The sequence below is a fragment of the Macaca thibetana genome, chromosome 20 (genome assembly GCF_024542745.1).
Source record: "Macaca thibetana thibetana isolate TM-01 chromosome 20, ASM2454274v1, whole genome shotgun sequence".
Taxonomy (NCBI): domain Eukaryota; kingdom Metazoa; phylum Chordata; class Mammalia; order Primates; family Cercopithecidae; genus Macaca; species Macaca thibetana.
The window spans coordinates 49,395,771-49,414,337 of NC_065597.1; the positions used below are offsets into that span (position 1 = coordinate 49,395,771).

The 18,567-nt window shown below is 46.7% G+C and overlaps 1 protein-coding gene across 3 annotated transcripts in view; it reads left to right on the top strand.

Moving 5' to 3' along the window:
• Positions 1-18,567, top strand: part of GSG1L (GSG1 like) — a 272,422-nt gene that overhangs the window by 84,156 nt on the left and 169,699 nt on the right. For all 3 annotated transcript variants that reach the window (XM_050773981.1, XM_050773982.1, XM_050773983.1), the window contains exon 2: positions 15,484-15,531. In XM_050773981.1, the coding sequence (XP_050629938.1) occupies positions 15,484-15,531 (48 nt within the window). The remainder of the gene's footprint in view (positions 1-15,483; positions 15,532-18,567) is intronic.

An 18,567-nucleotide genomic window follows, 5' to 3' on the forward strand; every position in this document is an offset into this window, starting at 1 on the left:
GCCCCCATCCAACCTCACTCAGCCAGAGCCCCTGGAGACAGTGACTCAGAGGGGTTAGCGGTGAGGGGAGGTCAGGGCCTCCTGGATTTTCTGTTTGCTTGTCATGCTGCAAAAAGCCAGCTGCCCCATAAGGTGACGCCACAGGGTCTAGGAAGAAATGACCTTCCATTTGTCTTTTCTGAACGGTGGACACGTCCCTGAAAAACATATCTAAGTTCAATTCTGGAATTTGTTTCAAAATAATCTCATGGTGGTGGGGACAGTGGGGTGTAGAGGTGACAAGACTGGCCTTGAGTTGATAAGTATTGAAGCTGGTGATGGGGACATGGGACTTTTTGTACTAGTCTCTCTACTTTTGCAAAAGATGGAAATTTCCCATAATAAATAAAATATTTTTTAAAAGATTTTAGAGATATCTGATCTGGCCATAGAATGCGTTCTGGAATGTGTCCTTGTCACTTTTTTTTCCTTTTTTTTTTTTTTTGAACCAGGGTCTCACTCTGTAGTCCAGGCTGGAGTGCAGCGGCGCAATCTCAGCTCACTGCAACCTCTTCCTCCCAGGTTTCAGTGATTCGTGTGCCTCAGCCTTGACTATGGGTGCACACTGCCATGCCCAGCCATTTTTTGTATTTTTAGTAGAGATAGGGTTTGACTATGTTGGTCTCAAACTCCTGACCTCAAGTGATGCGCCTGCCGTGGCCTCCCAAAGTGCTGAGATTACACGCATGAGCCACCACACCTGTCCTGTCTTGTTCCATTTCTCACCAAGTCAGTCCCCTGCATGATAACAGAGCCTTGGACAGACAAAGACCTGAGTCTAGATCCTGATTCTGCCATGTAGTGGCTGTATCACCTTGGGTAGGTCACTCCACCTCTGTGAGCCTTAGTTTTCTCATCTGCAAAATGGGAATGGATTCAGACCTCGTGCCATTACTGTGATGAATGCCAAGTCTTTTGCGTGGGGCTTATCCTGGACTCTCTTTCGGGTTGTAGGATCCTGACTCTAAGGCAACATGACAAACTCTAGCCTGGGGTGGGATCTGCCTCCCAAGGGGGCTTAGCAAGGGGGCCAAGCTATGCTTAGGGTAGCACGTGACAATATGATGAGCAATATTGCAATAAAACACTTGGGAAATTTAGAGTGGGGAAACGTTGCTTCTGGATGGAGCAGGTGGTTGGTGAACAAGACAGGCTTCATGGCGGGAGAGTGGGGTGGACATTTGAGCTGGATCTTGAAGGCTGGGAATGGTTCAGACTTAGAGAAACAGAGAGAGAGAGAGAAGATATTGAGATTAAGGGAGTAGCAAGAACAGAGACCCAGCCATGGAAAAAGGCTGAGAGTGGAGATGTGATGGCTAAGGTGACCTCCCAGTCTCCAAGTCTGCTGCCTCGTGGCAGGTGTAAGCCTCAATGTGGCTGCCCAGTGGCTGCTGTTGGAGCCCTCAGCTCTTTCTTGGTTAGTGTAGAGATCCCTTTATGTTTGTCTCTTCTGTCTTAGATTGCTCCCGAGATTCAATATCTGTCTCACTGTGGTCATACCTCTGGATTCTGCAGAGTAGCCCCTCGCTTTTGTGGGATTCTTGAGAAAGACGATTTATGAAGTGCTATTCATTGCTTCACTCCACAATCATGCCTGCAGCACCAATCACTGCTCCAGGCTTTGAGGACACAACAGCAAACAAGACATACATGGTCAGGAAGTTTCTATTTGTTACTGAAAACATGTGGCTTCCATGTTGCATTGTCTGGGCATTACTATTATTATTGTTATTATTACTGACATGGAGTTTCGCTCTTGTCGCCCAGGCTGGAGTGCAGTGGCGAGATCTTGGCTCACTGCTACCTCCACCTCCCAGTTCAAGCAATTCTCCTGCCTCAGCCTCCTCAGTAGCCGGGATTACAGGCATGTACCACTATGCCCAGCTAATTTTTGTGTTTTATGTAGAGACAGAGTTTCACCACATCTGAACTCCTGACCTCAGGTGAGTTCTTGAACTCCTGACCTCAGGTGATCTGCCCACCTCAGCCTCCAAAAGTGGCGAGATTACAGGCGTGAACCACCACGCCTGGCCTGTCTGGGTGATATTTAGAAGGGCCAGGGAACATCATTTTTTGGAAAGAGGATTCCAAAGAATTACTGATATGTACACTTTAACTTGAGAATGGAAGTTCCATGAGGGCAGGGATTTTGTCTGTATGGTTCGCTGCTGTATCTCCAGCACCTAAAACCAGACTGACACATAGTAGGTGCTCAATAAATGTTGACAGGATACAACTGTGTGAATATAAAACATTGACATTGAGAACTTAAGAGAAGAGAAGTGTACTTTTAGGGATCAAGATTAATTCAGACACCTTCAGATATCACTACTTGATGTTGCAATTTTGATTCCTAAGATATAGAGATGGAATATGAATTATCAGGATTTCAGGGCACGCAGCCTCCAGCCTGGTCTAGAATGTGGTTAAGCCCACAGTGCGCACAGGACTACATGTAAATAGATCCCAAAGCAGAGGAAAATCCCTTGCACATCCTGTAGAGGACACAGGTACTAAACAAGTCGACAAATCCATATACAGGACAATTTCAGAGCGTGATGGTGGTCTCACTATGGAAGAAAAGCAACGCAGGTGCAGGAATAAGCGTGATGGGGTGAGGAGGGGTGAGGACCACCTTAAGTAGGGTGGTGTGCCAGCTGTTCTCCATCCACCCCTCCCTGTCCATTCCCTGCCCTTCTCTGTGCCCTAGGAACTGCCTGGACTCTGTGCCCATTGGTTTTGGCCAATAGGAGGCACCTACAGGGAATCAAGAGGGCAGAAGGAGAGAAAGATCAGGGCATTACTTTCTGGCTCGTCTTGTTCTCTCCCTGTTGAGGTTTTGACAGTGACTACATTTCTCTAAGGAGTGGCTCTCAAAGTGTGGTTCCCAGGCCGGCAGCATCAGCATCCTCTGGGAACTCATTAGAAAGACTGATTCTCAAGTTCTGGCCCGGAGATGCTTAAGTTCTGATTCTGAGACTTGTTAAGTGTGAATTTGGCTCCTGGTGGCAGCTCCTCCTCTATGGCTTCACCTTTTCCAGGCTCCTTTCCCTCCCCTGCCCCTTCAGACCTGGGTTTCCCATGGTTACCAGCCCCTCAATCCTGTCCACACCTCTATAAATAATTTCTTCACTCATCAGTCTTCAGTGAGCCCCTTGGAGGTGCCATCTGTTTTTTGCAGGGACCCTGACTGTCCAGATGACCAGCATGTCAGTTCATCCCCATCTAGACAGGGAACACCCTCTCCCAGTCACTGAGTCCCCACAGGCTCGCCTCAGTCATTGCTGGTCATTGAGATGGCTTGAGTTGGTGACCTTGAGTTGAGGCTGAAATTTAAGACCTGTCTCTGTGCCCCTGGCCTGCAAGCAAGATGCAATGGTGTGCAATGGTGAAGGCAATCACACAGGCCATTTCTCTTTAAGGCTATGGTGGATATGAACAGGAACTCTCACTTCTTCTAGCCAAGGAATGCCCTAGTCATTTACTCCTCTAGACCCAGTAGGATAGACCTCTGAGCTTCCACTCCCCAGGATAGCAAAAAATTCAGTCTCCAGTTTTTGAGATTTCCTTTTAGCCCCTGGGTTGTATGAAGTTTTCAGACCATGTGAGAGAACACTCTGGTCTTCCCCTACTCTTCCCCTCCCCATGGCTGGTGGTCATGGGCACCATGGGCACCATGGGACCCTCAATGGGTGCAAGATTTTGGCTGAGCTAATAACCTCTGATCCCAAAGTCCAGCTTTCCTGAGACGTTTTTCTTTGAAGGCCCTGAGATCTTTTAGGGTGCTGTGGATCCCCAAACATCTTCTCCCCTTGGAATCTGCTGGCCACCCTTTCCTTCTGCATGAATTACCTCTGCTGTCCCCTCCCTGAAGCAGGAAGACATCACCCTCCAGTGGGCCTCTGGGAATACAAGGGGCCTTTAAGGAGTCTCCTTCCTGGGGGGGGAGATGCCAGCTCCATTCACCTTTGCTATCTTAGCAGCCCAAAGGGAATCAGATGGGGAGGGGGCAATGGGAGAAAGGGCATCTTCAAGGGCCAAAATGAGGCCGTTCCCAGGCAACATTGATGGGCATGGTGGAGACAATGGAAGGCGGAGGGCCAGGACCCAGGCTGGGGCCCACCAAGGAACCCAGAGCATCCCTGCAGCAGCCTCAGGCAACCTGGACGGCCACCCACTGAGTTGTCCCAGCTGTACCCCCCGGTGGTTGACAACAAGCTCTGCCGACCTACCCTATGATATGCACTATAGAAACACCAGCGTTGGTGATCTTCATGTTTTTATAGGTAGGGAAACTGAGGCACCAAAAGGTTCATGTTGATGTTACACATACAGTGAGTGATGGAGCCAGGCTGCACCCAGGCAGGCCTGGCTGTAGAATCCCTGCTCCGAACCAGTGCATGACCCCCTGGCCATGTGCTAGTCTCTGATGGTACCTGCATGTCACTCCTGTTCCCCCCAATTAGGCTGCAGAAGACTGTGGCTCATGTTTCCTCTGACCCCCATGTAGGTGAGAGTGATGATGACGAAAGCCATCTCCTAAGTACCCACTTTTTTTTTTTTTTTTTTGAGACAGAATCTCCCTCTGTCGCCCAGGCTGGAGTGCAGTGGCACAATCTCGGCTCACTGCAAGCTCCGCCTCCCAGGTTCATGCCATTCTCCTGCCTCAGCCTCCCAAGTAGCTGGGACTACAGGCGCCCGCCACCACGCCCAGCTAATTTTTTTGTATTTTTAGTAGGGATGGGGTTTCACCATGTTAGGCAGGATGGTGTAGATCTCCTGACCTCGTGATCCACCGGCCTCGGCCTCCCAAAGTGCTAGGATTATAGGCGTGAGCCACCGCGCCCGGCCAGCACCCACTCTTTTTTTTTTTTTTGAGATGGGGTCTCTGTTGTCCAGGCTGGAGTGCAGTGGCATGATCTCAGCTCACTGCAACCTCCACCTCCCGGGTTCAAGTGATTCTCCTGCCTCAACCTCCTGAGTAGCTGGGATTACAGGCGCATGCTACCACACCCAGTTAATTTTTGTATTTTCAGTAGAGACGGGGTTTCACCATGTTGGCCAGGCTGGTCTTGAACTCCTGACCTCAGGTGATCTGCCTGCTTCGGCTTCCCAAAATGCTGCGATTACAGACGTGAGCCACCGCGCCTGGCCCTAAGCACCCACTTTTTCCCAGGCACTGCATCTAAGCTCTTTGCCCATGTTGAGTCTTCACAAGACCCCTACAGGTGCTGTGCGCATTTCACCAACAAGGAAATAAAGGCACAGAAAGATGGGAGGACGTGACAGAGCTAGCATTCGCACTCAGCTCTGCTGATTCCAGAACTCAGAATATGGAGCTATTCTGCCCCATAAATGCCCCCGCCGAAGGATGGGCCAGTGCCATCATATGAGCCATCACTAAAATGAATCTCTGTTGCTTTTCTAATGTTGGAAGGATATTTTTAATAGGCTGTGATTCTCACCCTGAGTGCACATTGGAATCACCTGGGAGCTTTGAAAACTCTACTGATATATGGGCCCCACCCTGACCAATTAAATCAGAATATCTGTGGGTGGGGCCTGAGATTCACATTTCCGGGGTTAAGAACCACATAAATTGGTTGACCTAATAGGATTCTTCCCAGCTTTCAAGTTCCATGGTTCACCAAAGGTATGCTGCCATCAGGTGGCAGTAACATGCCACAGCTCTATGATCTAATTGTCAAGCCTCAGTCTGAAGTGTGTGTGATTGAGAGACAAGTGCACCTGTCTTAAGGTTTAATGCCCAGAATAAATCCCTTAACTAAACATGTAAACTTAATTGCCATTGATTTTGATATGGGTCACTTCTAAAAGCGGCAAGCCAATATGGTGCCATTTAATACCTAGCTCATTAATCCTTAGATAATCTTTATCACAGAGACTAAGGATTTGGAGGAAAAGCATCTCTTCTGTGTTTGAATTTCAGCTGTTAGACTTCTGGCCATTGAAGTATCCTGTGTTCCCTATGTCATCTCTATGACTTTTCCTTAAACCTCAGCTTTGACCTGCCTGGGCAGCGTGGGCTAAGTTTGATCATCTCTGCTTAAACATTTTCTGTTTAGCCTTGTCTATGTAGCAGAAATAGAAGTGTGAGAGCCATTTATTTTGGCCTTTCATGGATTTTCCCTGTCTCCATGGAGATATATTCCCAGGGGATTTCTTTCAGGACCACCCCCTGCCAGCTGTCCACGGTGGGAACATCTGGTTCTAGTAGGAAATCCTGACATAGCGATGGGAGCAGAGAGCCGGGAAGATTTTAGGATGTGGAGTGTGGAGTCTGCAGACCTGGGCTGAGTCTTGCTCCATTTCTTACTGGCTGTGTGGTTATAGGCAAGTCATTGAAAGTTCAGACCCTCACTTTGCTTGTCTTGAAAATGGAGATTCTCATTGAAGTTTGTTGTGGCACTAAAGAGACGGCAAATATCCTTTCATCATAAAACTGCTCAACAAACTAGGAATAGAAGGGAACTTCCCCAACCTGACAGAGGGCATATATTTTTAAAAAACCCACAGCTAACAACAGATTTTATGGTACAAAAATGAATGCATCCCCTCCAAGATCAGGAACAAGATGAGGATGTCCATTCTTGCCACTTCTATTTAATATTATATTGGAGGTTTTAGCCAAAGCAATTAGGCAAGAAAAAGAAATAAAAGAGATCAAGATTGGAAATGAAGAAGTAAAACTATCTCTGCAGATGATATGATTCTGTATATAGCAAGTTCTAAGAATCCACTAAAACTGTTAGAACTAATAAATGAGTTCAGCAAGATTGCAGTTTACAAGATCAATATACAAAATTTAATTATATTTCTATACACTGGCAATGAACAATTTAAAAATGAAATTTAGAAAACAATTCCACTCATAATAGCATCAAAAATTATAAAATACTTAGGAATAAATTTAACAAAGTAAGCATGAAACCTATATTCTGAAAACTACAAAACATTGTTAATAGAAATTTGAATAGATCTAAGTAAATGGAAAGGCATCCCGTGTTCATGGATTTGAAGTTTTAATATTTTAAGATGGCAGTACTTCCCAAATTGGTCCCATTGCAGATTCAATGCAATCCCTTTCAAAATTCCAACTTGCTTTTTAAAAGAAATTCACACATTGATCCCAAAATTCTTATGAAAATGCAGGAGACCCAGAATAGACAAAATGATCTTTAAAATGAAGGCCAAAGTTGAAGAACCCATATTTTCCAATTTCAAAACTTACTTCAAAGCTACAGTAATCAAGATAGTGTAGTATAAGGAGAGACATATAGATTAATGGAGTAGAACTGAGAGTATAAAATAAACCCTTTTACTTATAGTCAATTAATTTTTGGCAAGTTTGCCAAGACAATTCAATGGAGAAAGAATAGTTTTTCAATAAATGCTTCTGAGACAACCGGATATCCACATGCAAGAGAATAAAGCTGGACCCCTTTTATACACCATACACATAAATCAACTCTAAATGGATAAGAGACATAAATAGAAGAGTTAAAATTACAAAAGTCTTAGGGGAAAGAATAGGAGTAAACCTTCATGATCTTGGGCTAGGCATACCCTTCTTAAATATGACACTAGGCTAGGTGTAGTGGCTTATGCCTGTAATCCCAGCACTTTGGGAGGCTGAGGCAGGAGGATCATTTGAGCCCAAGAGTTCAAGACTAGCCTGGGCAACAAAGTGAGACCCCATCTCTATTTTTTTTTAGATGGAGTCTCACTCTGTCGCCCAGGCTGGGGTGCAGTGGCATGGTCTTGGTTCCCTGCAACCTCTGCCTCCAGGGTTCAAGCGATTCTCCTGTCTCAGCCTCCTGAGTAGCTGGGATTACAGGGGTGCACCACCATGCCTGGGTACTTTTTGTATTTTTAGTAGAGACAGGATGTCACCATGTTGGCCAGGCTGGTCTCAAACTCCTGACCTCAAGTGATCCACCTGCCTTGGCCTCCCAAAGTGCTGGGATTACAGGCGTGAGCCACAACACCCAGCCTCTATTTTAAAATTAATAACAAAGAAGATATGACAACAAAAGCACAAGCAACAAAAGAAAAATAGATAAATTGGACATCATTAAAATTAAAAACTTTTCTGCTTCAAAGGATGTCATCAAGAAAGTGAAAAGACAGGCCACGCAATGAGAGAAAATATTTACAAATCAGATAACTGATAAGGGACTTGTATGCAGAATATATAAGAATTAATCATCCATAATAAAAGGACAAATGACACAATTAAAAAGTGGGAAAAGGGTCTGAGAAGATATTTCTCCAAAGAAGATATAGAAATGGCCAATAAGCCCATGAAAAGATGCTGAACATTGCTAGTCATTAAGAAAATGCAAATTAAAACCACAGTGAGATACTGCATGGCACTGGCAAGGATGCTCATAATAAAAAAAGACGAACAATAGCAAGTGTTGGTGAAGACATGGAGAAATTGGAACCCTTATATGTTGCTGATGGGAACATAGAATGATGCATCTGTTTTGGAAAATAGTGTTGCAGTTTCTCAAAATGTTAAACACAGAGTTACATATGACCCAGCAATTTTATTCCTGGGTATATACCCAAGAGAAACAAAAACTTGTCCACACAAAAACTTGTACATGAACGTTCATAAATAACTAAAATGTGGAAACAAATTCAAACATCCATTATCTGATGAATGGATAAATAAAAGGTGGTATCCACATCATGTAATATTTTTCTGTGGTATAAAGAAATGCATTACTAACATAGGCTACAAAGATGGTTGGTCCTTAAACACATTATTCTAAGTGAAAGAAGGTAGTCACAAAATATTATTATATGATTGTATTGTATGATTATATGATTCCATTTATATGAAATGGTATTTCATATATTGTATGATCATATTGAGTGTATTCTATGATTCCATTTATATGACTCATACAATATTGTATGATTCCATTTACATGAAATGACCAGACTAGGTGAATCTATAGAGACAGAAAACAGATGAGCTCTTCCTTGGGGGTGGAAGGGTTGCAGGAAATGAGTGACTGCTAATAGGTACAGCTTTCTTTTCAGGGTGATGAAAATGTTTTAAAATTGATTGCGGTGATGGTCACACAGCGTTGTGAATATGCTAACAGTATACTAAAAACCATTGAATTGTATACTTTATTTCATTTGTTTATTTTTATTAATTATTTATTTATTTTGAGACTGAGTCTTACTCTGTTGCCCAGGCAGAAGTGCAGTGGGGCGATCTCGGCTCACTGCAACCTCCACCTCCTGGGTTCAAGTGATCCTCCTGCCTCAGCCTCCTGAGTAGCTGGGATTACGGGCATGTGCCACCACGCCTGGCTAATTTTTGTATTTTTAGTAGAGACGGGGTTTCACCGTGTTGGCCACGCTGGTCTCGAACTCCTGACCTCAAGTGATCCACCCACCTCGGCCTCCCAAAACGTTGGGATTACAGGCGTGAGCCGCCATGCCCGGCTGAATTGTATACTTTGAATGTATGAATTGCATAGTATATGAATTATATCTCAATAAAATTGTTAAAGAAAAGGGAAAATGTCTAGCACATAAATCTTAAATATTATTGAGGTGCCCAGTTGGTGGTGAGAGCTGGGGGCCTGCTGCAGGAAGGCTGGCATCTTCCTTAGGCTCAGGAGGCACAGAAGGGAGGGCCTAGACTACTTCTATAAAAGTCCTTGCCCATGAAAATGTTTTAGGGCCATGAAAATTCTATGGGCCCATGAAAAGGATTTAGAGCTGGGCGTGGTGGATCATGCTTGTAATCACAGCAGTTTGGGAGGCTGACACAGGAGAATTGCGTGAGCTCAGGAATTTGAGACCAGCCAGGGTGACAGAGTGCAATCCCATCTCTACAAAAAATTAAAAAACTAGCCAGATGTGGTGGTATGTGCCTGTGGTCTCAGCTACTCAGGAGGCTGAGGCAGGAGAATCACTTGAACCCAGGAGTTCAAGGCTGCAGTGAGCTATGATTGAGCCACTGCACTCCAGTCTGGGCAACAGAGTAAGACTTTATCTCTAAAAAAAAAAAAAAAAAAAGAAAAAAACTAATTTATTTTAAAATCAGAAGAAAATATAAACTTTTAGGTGAAGAAAATGCTTAATACTTAATATATTCATCTTTATGCCAATGTGGTTGTAAAATAGAATTCTTCTTATTATGTTTAAGAAGGGCCCCTAATAGGCAAAAGTGTGCAAGGCCCACCAACATTTTAATGTGGCCTTGGGTGTTGGTCTGAATTTGGCCATTACATCTCCTCCATTCCAGCAATATAACATTACAGAAAGTTTAAAACAATTCACTCAAAATCCATCCACTTCAGCACAGCATTTTTAAATTAAATTAAATTAAATTAAATTAAATTAAATTTTATTTTTTTGAGATGGAGTCTCACCCTGTCACCCAGGCTGGACTGCAGTGGCGTGATCTCTGCTCACTGCAACCTCCCCCTACCAGATTCAAGCGATTCTCCTTTCTCAGCCTCCCAAGTAGCTGGGATTACAGGCATATGCCAACACATCCAGCTAATTTTTGTATTTTTATCAGAGATGGGGTTTCTCCGTGTTGATCAGTCTGGCTTCGAACTCCTGGGCTCAAGTGATCCTCCCCCCTGGCCTCCCAAAGTGCTGGGGTTATAGGCATGAACCACCATGCCTGACCAACACTTTTTAATTTTAATCCTCCCTTCTAGTTCTTGGCTGTCAGCAAACATCTCTTTCAGTAGGCTATACTCTGAGCACCCCTAACATGCTGTGTGGCCCAGGATGGTCTCTCAGCTGCCCTGGGCCTTATTGTCTTTTTCTGTAATGGAAAGCGTGAGTCCTGCATCTCAGTACAGAGCACGGGGCGGGGGCAGGGGAAGCCAGAATGCTGGAACCACAGAGCAGGGTTCACCCATCTGTGGCCTCGTGATTCTTTGGAAGGAGTGACATAAATAAGAGAGGAAGCACCTCCTTGTCTCAACACTTAAGACCTTTTGTGATCTGACCCCTGCCTTCCTTCTCAGACTCATCTCCCACTGCTGCCTCCATCTCTGCCTCTGCATTGATATGGGGCTGGCAGGAGGTTCAGGAGGCCAAAGGGGCTTCAAGAGACCTTATCAGAGAACTTAGGAAGCTCCAAGCAGACAAATGAGTTGAGAATGCTGAAAGCTTCTAGATCGTTTTGACTCTTCAGGCCATGTTGGTTCCATTTCGACCCAATCTGTCTCTTTGTTGGGATCAGCAGTAATATCCTGAAGCCAGGGGTTGCAAACTCACCCTAGAGTTTATCCAATCTAGCGTCGCAGGGGCCATCTTGGTGGTTTAGGTGAGGCTAGGGGCAGAGCAGTAGTGGGCGGTGGGGACTGTGGCAAACCAGAGAGCTTGCAGGTGCCTTATCTAAAGGAGGCACAGCTGCCCGGCCCCATGTGATTGCTGCTGTGTGGGATTGCGGGCTCAGCACAGTCAGATCTTCTGATTCTTTCAGAGAAAATTACAAATCTGAATTTGTAGGTAGCAATTTACCTATTTTTATGATCCCGTGTAGGTCAAACAAAATGTGTTTGTGAGCATAGGTCCAGCGTGCGCCCCCTCTCTTTGTGAGAAAGGTCTAGAGGTTGGGCCATGATTTGCTCAGTGCTGCATCCTTGGTGGCCAGCACTGTGTCCCCGGCATCAGGGAGGCCTGGGAAGAAAGACTGAAGAGGGGAAGCTTCTTGTAGACGTAAGGTTTCAGTGGCATTCATTCATTCATTCATTCATTCATTCATTCATTCACTCGTGTGTTCATTTGCTTGCTCATTTGTTCATATATTCCTTCAACATTGTTTGTTTGTTTCCTTTTTCCTAGACAGGGTCTTGCTCTGTTGCCCAGGGTGGAGTGCAGCTTACTGCAGCCTCAACATCCTGGACTCAAACGATACTCCTACCTCAGCCTCCCCAGTAGCCAGGACTACAGCCCCGTGCCACCACATCTGGCTAATTTTTAAATTTTTTGTAGAAATGGGGTCTCGCTTTCTTGCTCAGGCTGGTTGGAAAATATTTATTAAGCAGTCACTGTACCCCAGGTTCTGTCGTAGCTGTTAGGAATCCATCCAGAAGGGAGATGGAGCGTGTCAGGGGAGGGACGTTTGGAATTTTAGATAGATTAAATGGAAAGCCCTCCTTGGGAAGATAATATTTGAGAAAAATGATAAGGGAGAGGAGGAGTAAACCACTCAGTGCGAGTGAACAGTGCTGCAGGTAGCAGAGGCAGCCAGTGCGAAGGCCCTGAGGCAGGAGAATGTCCAGCACGTTCAAAGATCAGCAAGGAGACCAAAATGACAGGAGTGGAGTGAGCGAGAGGGAAGATAGGAGGGAAAGAGGTCAGGGTAGTGATGGAGAGACAGATCACAGGGGATCTTGCAGGCTACAGCGAGGACTTAGGCTCTAACTTGGGGTGAGTTGGGAATGCTGGGAGGGTTCTGAGCAGAAAAGGGACATAATCTGTTTTAGGTTATATCAGGATGCTTCTGGTCACTGTGAGGATGGGGCAGAAACAGACAGACCAGTGTAGAGGCTACTGCAGTGATCCAGGTGGGAACCGATGGTGGCTGGACCAGCGGAGGTGGCGGGAAGTGGCTGGACGCCAGATGCTTTGGGAAGCTAGAGACACAAATGAGGTAAAGATGGCACCAGGGTTTTGGCCTGAGCACCTGGGGATGGAGGTGCCATTTACTAGCTGGGGATGCAGTGTAGACTTGGCCCCTGTCCTCACAGAGCTTGCAGCTTGCTGGGGGAAATAGACATTAATGTATGTGTAAGCCGAGTCCCCTGTGAGCTTCTATTTGTAAGAAAGGGTCTAGAAGAAGTAGAAAGTTCAGAAGAAGAAAAGGAAACTTTTAGGTGAAGAAAATGTTTAATATTTAATAGTAATATTGTATATTCATCTCTATACCAATGTGACTATAAAACATAATTTTAAAATTATTTTTAAGTTAAATTAAATTTTATTTAAATTTAAAATTTTTGGCTGGGCGCAGTGGCCCATGCCTGTAATCCCAGCATTTTGGGATGCTGAGGCGGATTGCTTGAAGTCAGGAGTTCGAGACAGCTTGGACAACATGGAGAAACGCCATCGCTACTAAAAATACAAAAATTAGCTGGGCATGGTGGTGGGTGCCCGTAATTCCAGCTACTTGGGAGGCTGAGGCAGGAGAATTGCTTGAACCCAGGAGGCGGAGGTTGCAGTGAGCCAAGATTGCACCACTGCATTCCAGCCTGGGCAACAGAGTGAGACTTTGTCTCAAATAAAATAAAATAAAATAAAACAAAATAAAATATTTAATTTTTGTGGGTATTTAGTAGGTGAATATATTTATGGGGCACATGAGATATTTTGACACAGGCGAACAATTCAATTACACTCTTTTAGTTATTTAAAAATATACAGTTAAGTTATTATTGTCTACAGTCACCCTGCTGTGCTAGCAAATAGTAGGTCTTATTCATTCTTTCTAACTATTTTTTTGTACCTATTAAGCATCCCCACTGCCCCCCCAATCCCCTACTACCCTTCCCAGCCTCTGGTAACCATCCTTCTACTCTCTATGTCCATGAATTCAATTGATTTGTTTTTTAGATCCCACAAATAAGTGAGAACATGTAAAGTTTGGCTTTCTGTGCCTGGCTTATTTCACTTAACATAATGACCTCCAGTTCCATCCATGTGGTTGCAAATGATAGCATCTCATTCTTTTTTATGGCTGAATAGTACTTCATTGTGTGTATGTACCACATTTTCTTTATCCATTCATCTGTTGATGCTTAGGATGCTTCCAAATCTTGGCTAGTGCTGCTATCCACAATTGATAAATACAACAATTGTGCTATCCACGATGTATAAATACAACAATTTTTAATTAATTATTTAGTTTTTATTTAGGAAGGGGCTCATTAAGGCAAAATGGCCCAAAGCCCACCAATGCCTCAATGTGGCTGTGGATGCTGCTCTGCACTTTTTTTTTTGAGACGGAGTCTTGCTGTGTTGCCCAGGCTGGATTGCAGTGGTGCGATCATGGCTCACTGCAGCCTCCGCCTCCCAGGTTCAAGCGATTCTCCTGCTTTAGCCTCTTGAGTAGCTGGGACTACAGATGCGTGTCACCACACCGAGCTAATTTTTGTATTTTTAGTAGAGACGGGGTTTCACCATGTTGGCCAGGATGGGCTCCATCTCTTGACTTCTTGATCCGCCCGCCTCGGCCTCCCAAAGTATGATCTGCACATTGAATTTCTCTTCCTCTAGCCTTTGAGGAAACAATGTAACAGTAAAGAAAGTGTAAAGCAATTTGTTCAAAATCCATCCACTCTAGCACACCACTTTCTTTTCTTTCTTTTAAATCCTCCCTTCCAGTTCTTGGCCAAGTCAGCACACTCTCTCTTTTTTTTTTGAGACAAAGTCTCACTCTTGTCCCCCAGCCTTGAGTGCAATGGCACGATCTCGGTTCACTGCAACCTCCGCCTCCTGGGTTCAAGCGATTCTCCTGCTTCAGCCTCCCAAGTTGCTGGGATTACAGGCGCCTGCCACTACGCCCAGCTAATTTTTATATTTTTAGTAGAGATGGGGTTTCACCGAGTTGGCCAGGCTGGTCTCAAACTCCTGACCTCAGGTGATCCGCCCGCCTCAGCCTCCCAAAGTGTTGGGATTACAGGTGTGAGCTACAGTGCCTGGCCAGCACACTCTCTTTCAGTAAGTTATCATCTCAGTGCGACTAACTTGCACTCGGGACGACATGCAGAGGCAGACTCAGGACGGTGACCGCGCCCCGTAGAAAACCAAGGTGCTGTGAGAGTCAACAGCGGGAGTGTGTTCCAGGCGGGGAATAGCATGTACAAAGCCATGGTGTGGGGGCTGCACAGGGGTGTACCCGGAACGGGGGCAGAGGGAGAGGGCAGTGGGTGGACAGGCCAGTCAAGGCCTATTCTGGGTCCACATATGGGAATTTGAACTTTCTCCTTTGGGAAGTCATCGAAGAGTTTCAAACAGGAGCAAGCTGTGTGTGGGCCTGTGTTGGATGTGATCAGAGCTGTGTTTTGAAATGACCCCTTCAGCTGCAGCGTGGAGAATGAATTGGAGAGGGGCCAGAGTGGAGGCCCGGGGAGGCCAGTGTGGAGCAGCGTGGATTCTGGGGGGAGGCTGTGGAAGGGGACCCAGTTGCTATCGCCGAGGTGGAAGCAATGGGCCTGGATGGATGGGGTCAGGAGGTGGGAGAGTTGGCAGTTTCGCCATCCACGCTCCTGGGACGTTGGGCGTCTAGGAATCAGGGTTGGAGAAAGATGTCACTGGGCTTGGGTCAGAGACACTGGCTTGCTCCAGGGCTCGTGGGACGGGGGCAGGCAAACCTCGGAAGCCCACGTGTCCTCTCACATTCTGAAAACGCTTCTCTTCTTTTCAAAGGTGAAAAATGTCGCAGCTTCATTGACCTGGCCCCGGCGTCGGAGAAAGGTGAGTGTGGCCCCAGCTCAGCTGTGGCAGCTCCGCCCTCTCTGGGGACATCTTTCCTGCCTTGGTGGCTCCCCAAAGCCCTATGACAAAGCGTCTCCTTCAGCATCCCTGGGCAACAGGGTCCTGGAAGCCAGACACCCTGTTGCAAAGCCCTGAGTTTCTTGAGCTCTCAGTAGAGTGGGAGAGGTTGGTGAATGGGGACTGCCTGCCCTCCCTGCCTGACGGAGTAGTCCTGAGGGTCACCACCCTTCCATTCCGTCCAGTGCATGCTGGGACTGTGGGAGGGATGATGGGGGTGTGGACGTTTGGTTCAGGCAAGACCGGTGTTGGGGTTTGCCTCCAGTTGTAGGATTTGACCTTAGAGGAGGGAAGCCAGGTGCCTGGCCTTTGTCATCTCACAGGTGTGGGGAGGGCCAGTCTGATTGGATGCTACCATCTAGAGAGGTCTCAGTGGTGTTCAGAGCCTGACAGCAGAGGCTCTGAGCCCACAGAGATGTTCAGAGCTGTGCAAGGCAGTGACTGGATTATCAGGAGCAGGGCACAGCTTGAGTAGGGGGATAGCAGTCAGGATTAGGTTTAGTTGCAAGTAATAGTGACCCTAAATAACTGATTTCAATGGAGAAATTTATCTCTTTTGTAAAAGTTTGGAAGTAGGCAATCCAAGGTAGGTCTGCTCCGTGAAGTCCTCAGGATCCTGGCCCCTGCTGCCCTCTCTGTTGTCCCATTTCCTTTTTCTTCATGGTCTAAGATGGCTGCCAGAGCACCAGTCATTGCATCTGCATTCCAGGCAGCAGGATGCAGGAAGGGCAAACTCTAAGGTTCCCAGAAGTTATCCTACAACACCGGCATATATCTCCTTGACCAGAACTAGTCACATGGTCACACCCAACTGGAAGGGAGGCTGGGAAATGTGGTCTTTATCCTGGGCAATGCTGTGCCTAGATGAAAGTCAGGGATTTTGTTATTGTGGAAGAATGAGAGAATGGACACAGGAGGAGAGCTTGCCTTAGGGACATGGGGGAGTGTGGCTGCCTCCCCACCTGCCTACCCTCTGCCACCCAGGAGATAGGCTGCCAAGAGTGAAACAGGTATGCATGTCTCTTCAGATAGCCTGGAGATTAAGAGAGGGCTCTGGGCTTGGGAGTCAGGGAGGGGAAACTGAGGCAGAAGGGCACCACATGTTCCAGAAGCTGGTGACATTCTATTTTGCAGACACCGTCTCCTTGGAGCGCTCCAATCAAGTGGAGCTGGTGAAGTTGAGGGGCAAGAGACAGGGAACCCACTGGGCCCTCAGTTCCCAGAAAGCGACAAGGACTCCCTGCCCCCTCTCTACAGTCAGGACCGCCTCCTCCATTTCTTTGATGTCCCCATGGCTGTGTCCTGTTTAATTGCTATATATGGCCATCTCTGAAACATTTTGCTGTGCAGCTTAAGCCACAGCTTCCAAATTGAGATCACTGGAAAATACAATAATACGACCACTGCATGGCTGCTATTTGTTGAACAGTTACTATGTGCCGGATACAGTGCCAAGCACATTACAAGCATCAACTGAGAAACCTCCCCACAACCCCGTGAGGAAGGGGCTGTCATTTTCACTGCCACCTGACAGATGAGGAAACCAAGACTTAGAGAGATGAAGTCACTTAGGTCTCACACCTCATGAGGGGCAGAGCTGGGTGAAATCCAGGCCCGCGCTTCACACCTCTCCACTGTCTGCAGCCCTCTGGGATGTGCATCCCATAATTCCCAAGGCCTTGGAGCTCCTGGGTCAACTTTGCTCCAAATCTGGCTTCCAGAAAGCAGGGCCTGTGTGTGTGTACATGCATGTATGCATGTGTCCCGGGTGAGGGTGAGCATGCGTGTGCACAAGCAGCTGCTGCTATGTGTGTGTACGCATGCATGCCTGTGGATGAGCAGGGTGAGGGTGTGTGAATGTGGGCATGGGGGCGTGTACACATGCATACACACATGCGTGCATATGTGAGTGCAGGTGCCTTGTGTGCCCATGTGTGCATAAGCACAGGTGCGTTCTAGGGTGAGCACACACGGGTTATGTGCCCGTGTGAGTGCATGTGTGAATGTGAGTACGTGTGTGTGTGCATGTCTGTGTACAGTGGCAGGTGGGTGGCCTGTGCGCCTCCAGAAGGCATCAGGCCTTTATTTTGCTGCTTTTACAAGAGCCCCAAAGAGGTCGTATCTTTGTGTTTTACTGGCCTTGTGATTTTACTTTTAGGGCTTGGCAGCCATGCCGAGAACCTTCTGGCTGTGTATATAAAAATGTTTACAAGGAGGCTGAGTGGGCTGGCTTTGCCACTGAGGTGCTGAATGATTTTCATGTACTCGCTGTCTCTCAAACACTGTAGCTCTCGCTTGGGGTTGGCAGCCATTGGTCCAAGGCAGCCCATGTGGCCTCTCCCCATGTATATGGGCCCAGCCCTTCCAGTAGACACAGGCAGTAACATGACACCCTCAGACCCATCCATTTTCTCCCCACCACACTCAGCTTCTCCGTTTCACAGAAGAATCCGAAGCCAGAGAGACGAGGGACTTGTTCCCAGCCACACTGGGAGTGCAGAGTTGGATGTCCACACCCAGCTGTGTTCTCACCCAATGAATACTCTTTCCTTAGGTTATGGCTCCTGCACCGGCTCCCTCTGGGACCTCCCTCCTGGTATCTTTCTGATCTGCCACATATGCTAATCACGACACTGGCCCTAACTGACTTTCATATTGTACTTACTGTGTGCCAGGTGCTATGCTGAGAACTTGGCACACGTTGGCTCCTATAATCCTCCTTTTACAGGGGAGGAAACTGAGGCACAGAGCGACCACACAGCTGGAAAATGGGGGAACTGGGATTTGAACCTGAACAGTCTGGCTCTTAAATGCCTGGTTCTCCTGCTGAAAAGCTTAGGGCTTCTGAGGCCTGGGGGATATCTGTACCCGCTTTATCAGCTGAGGTCCGGTGAGTGCTTCCCTTCCTGCCTCCAGCTCCCGCTACCTGGCAAACCGTGGGCATGATTTCAAGATTTC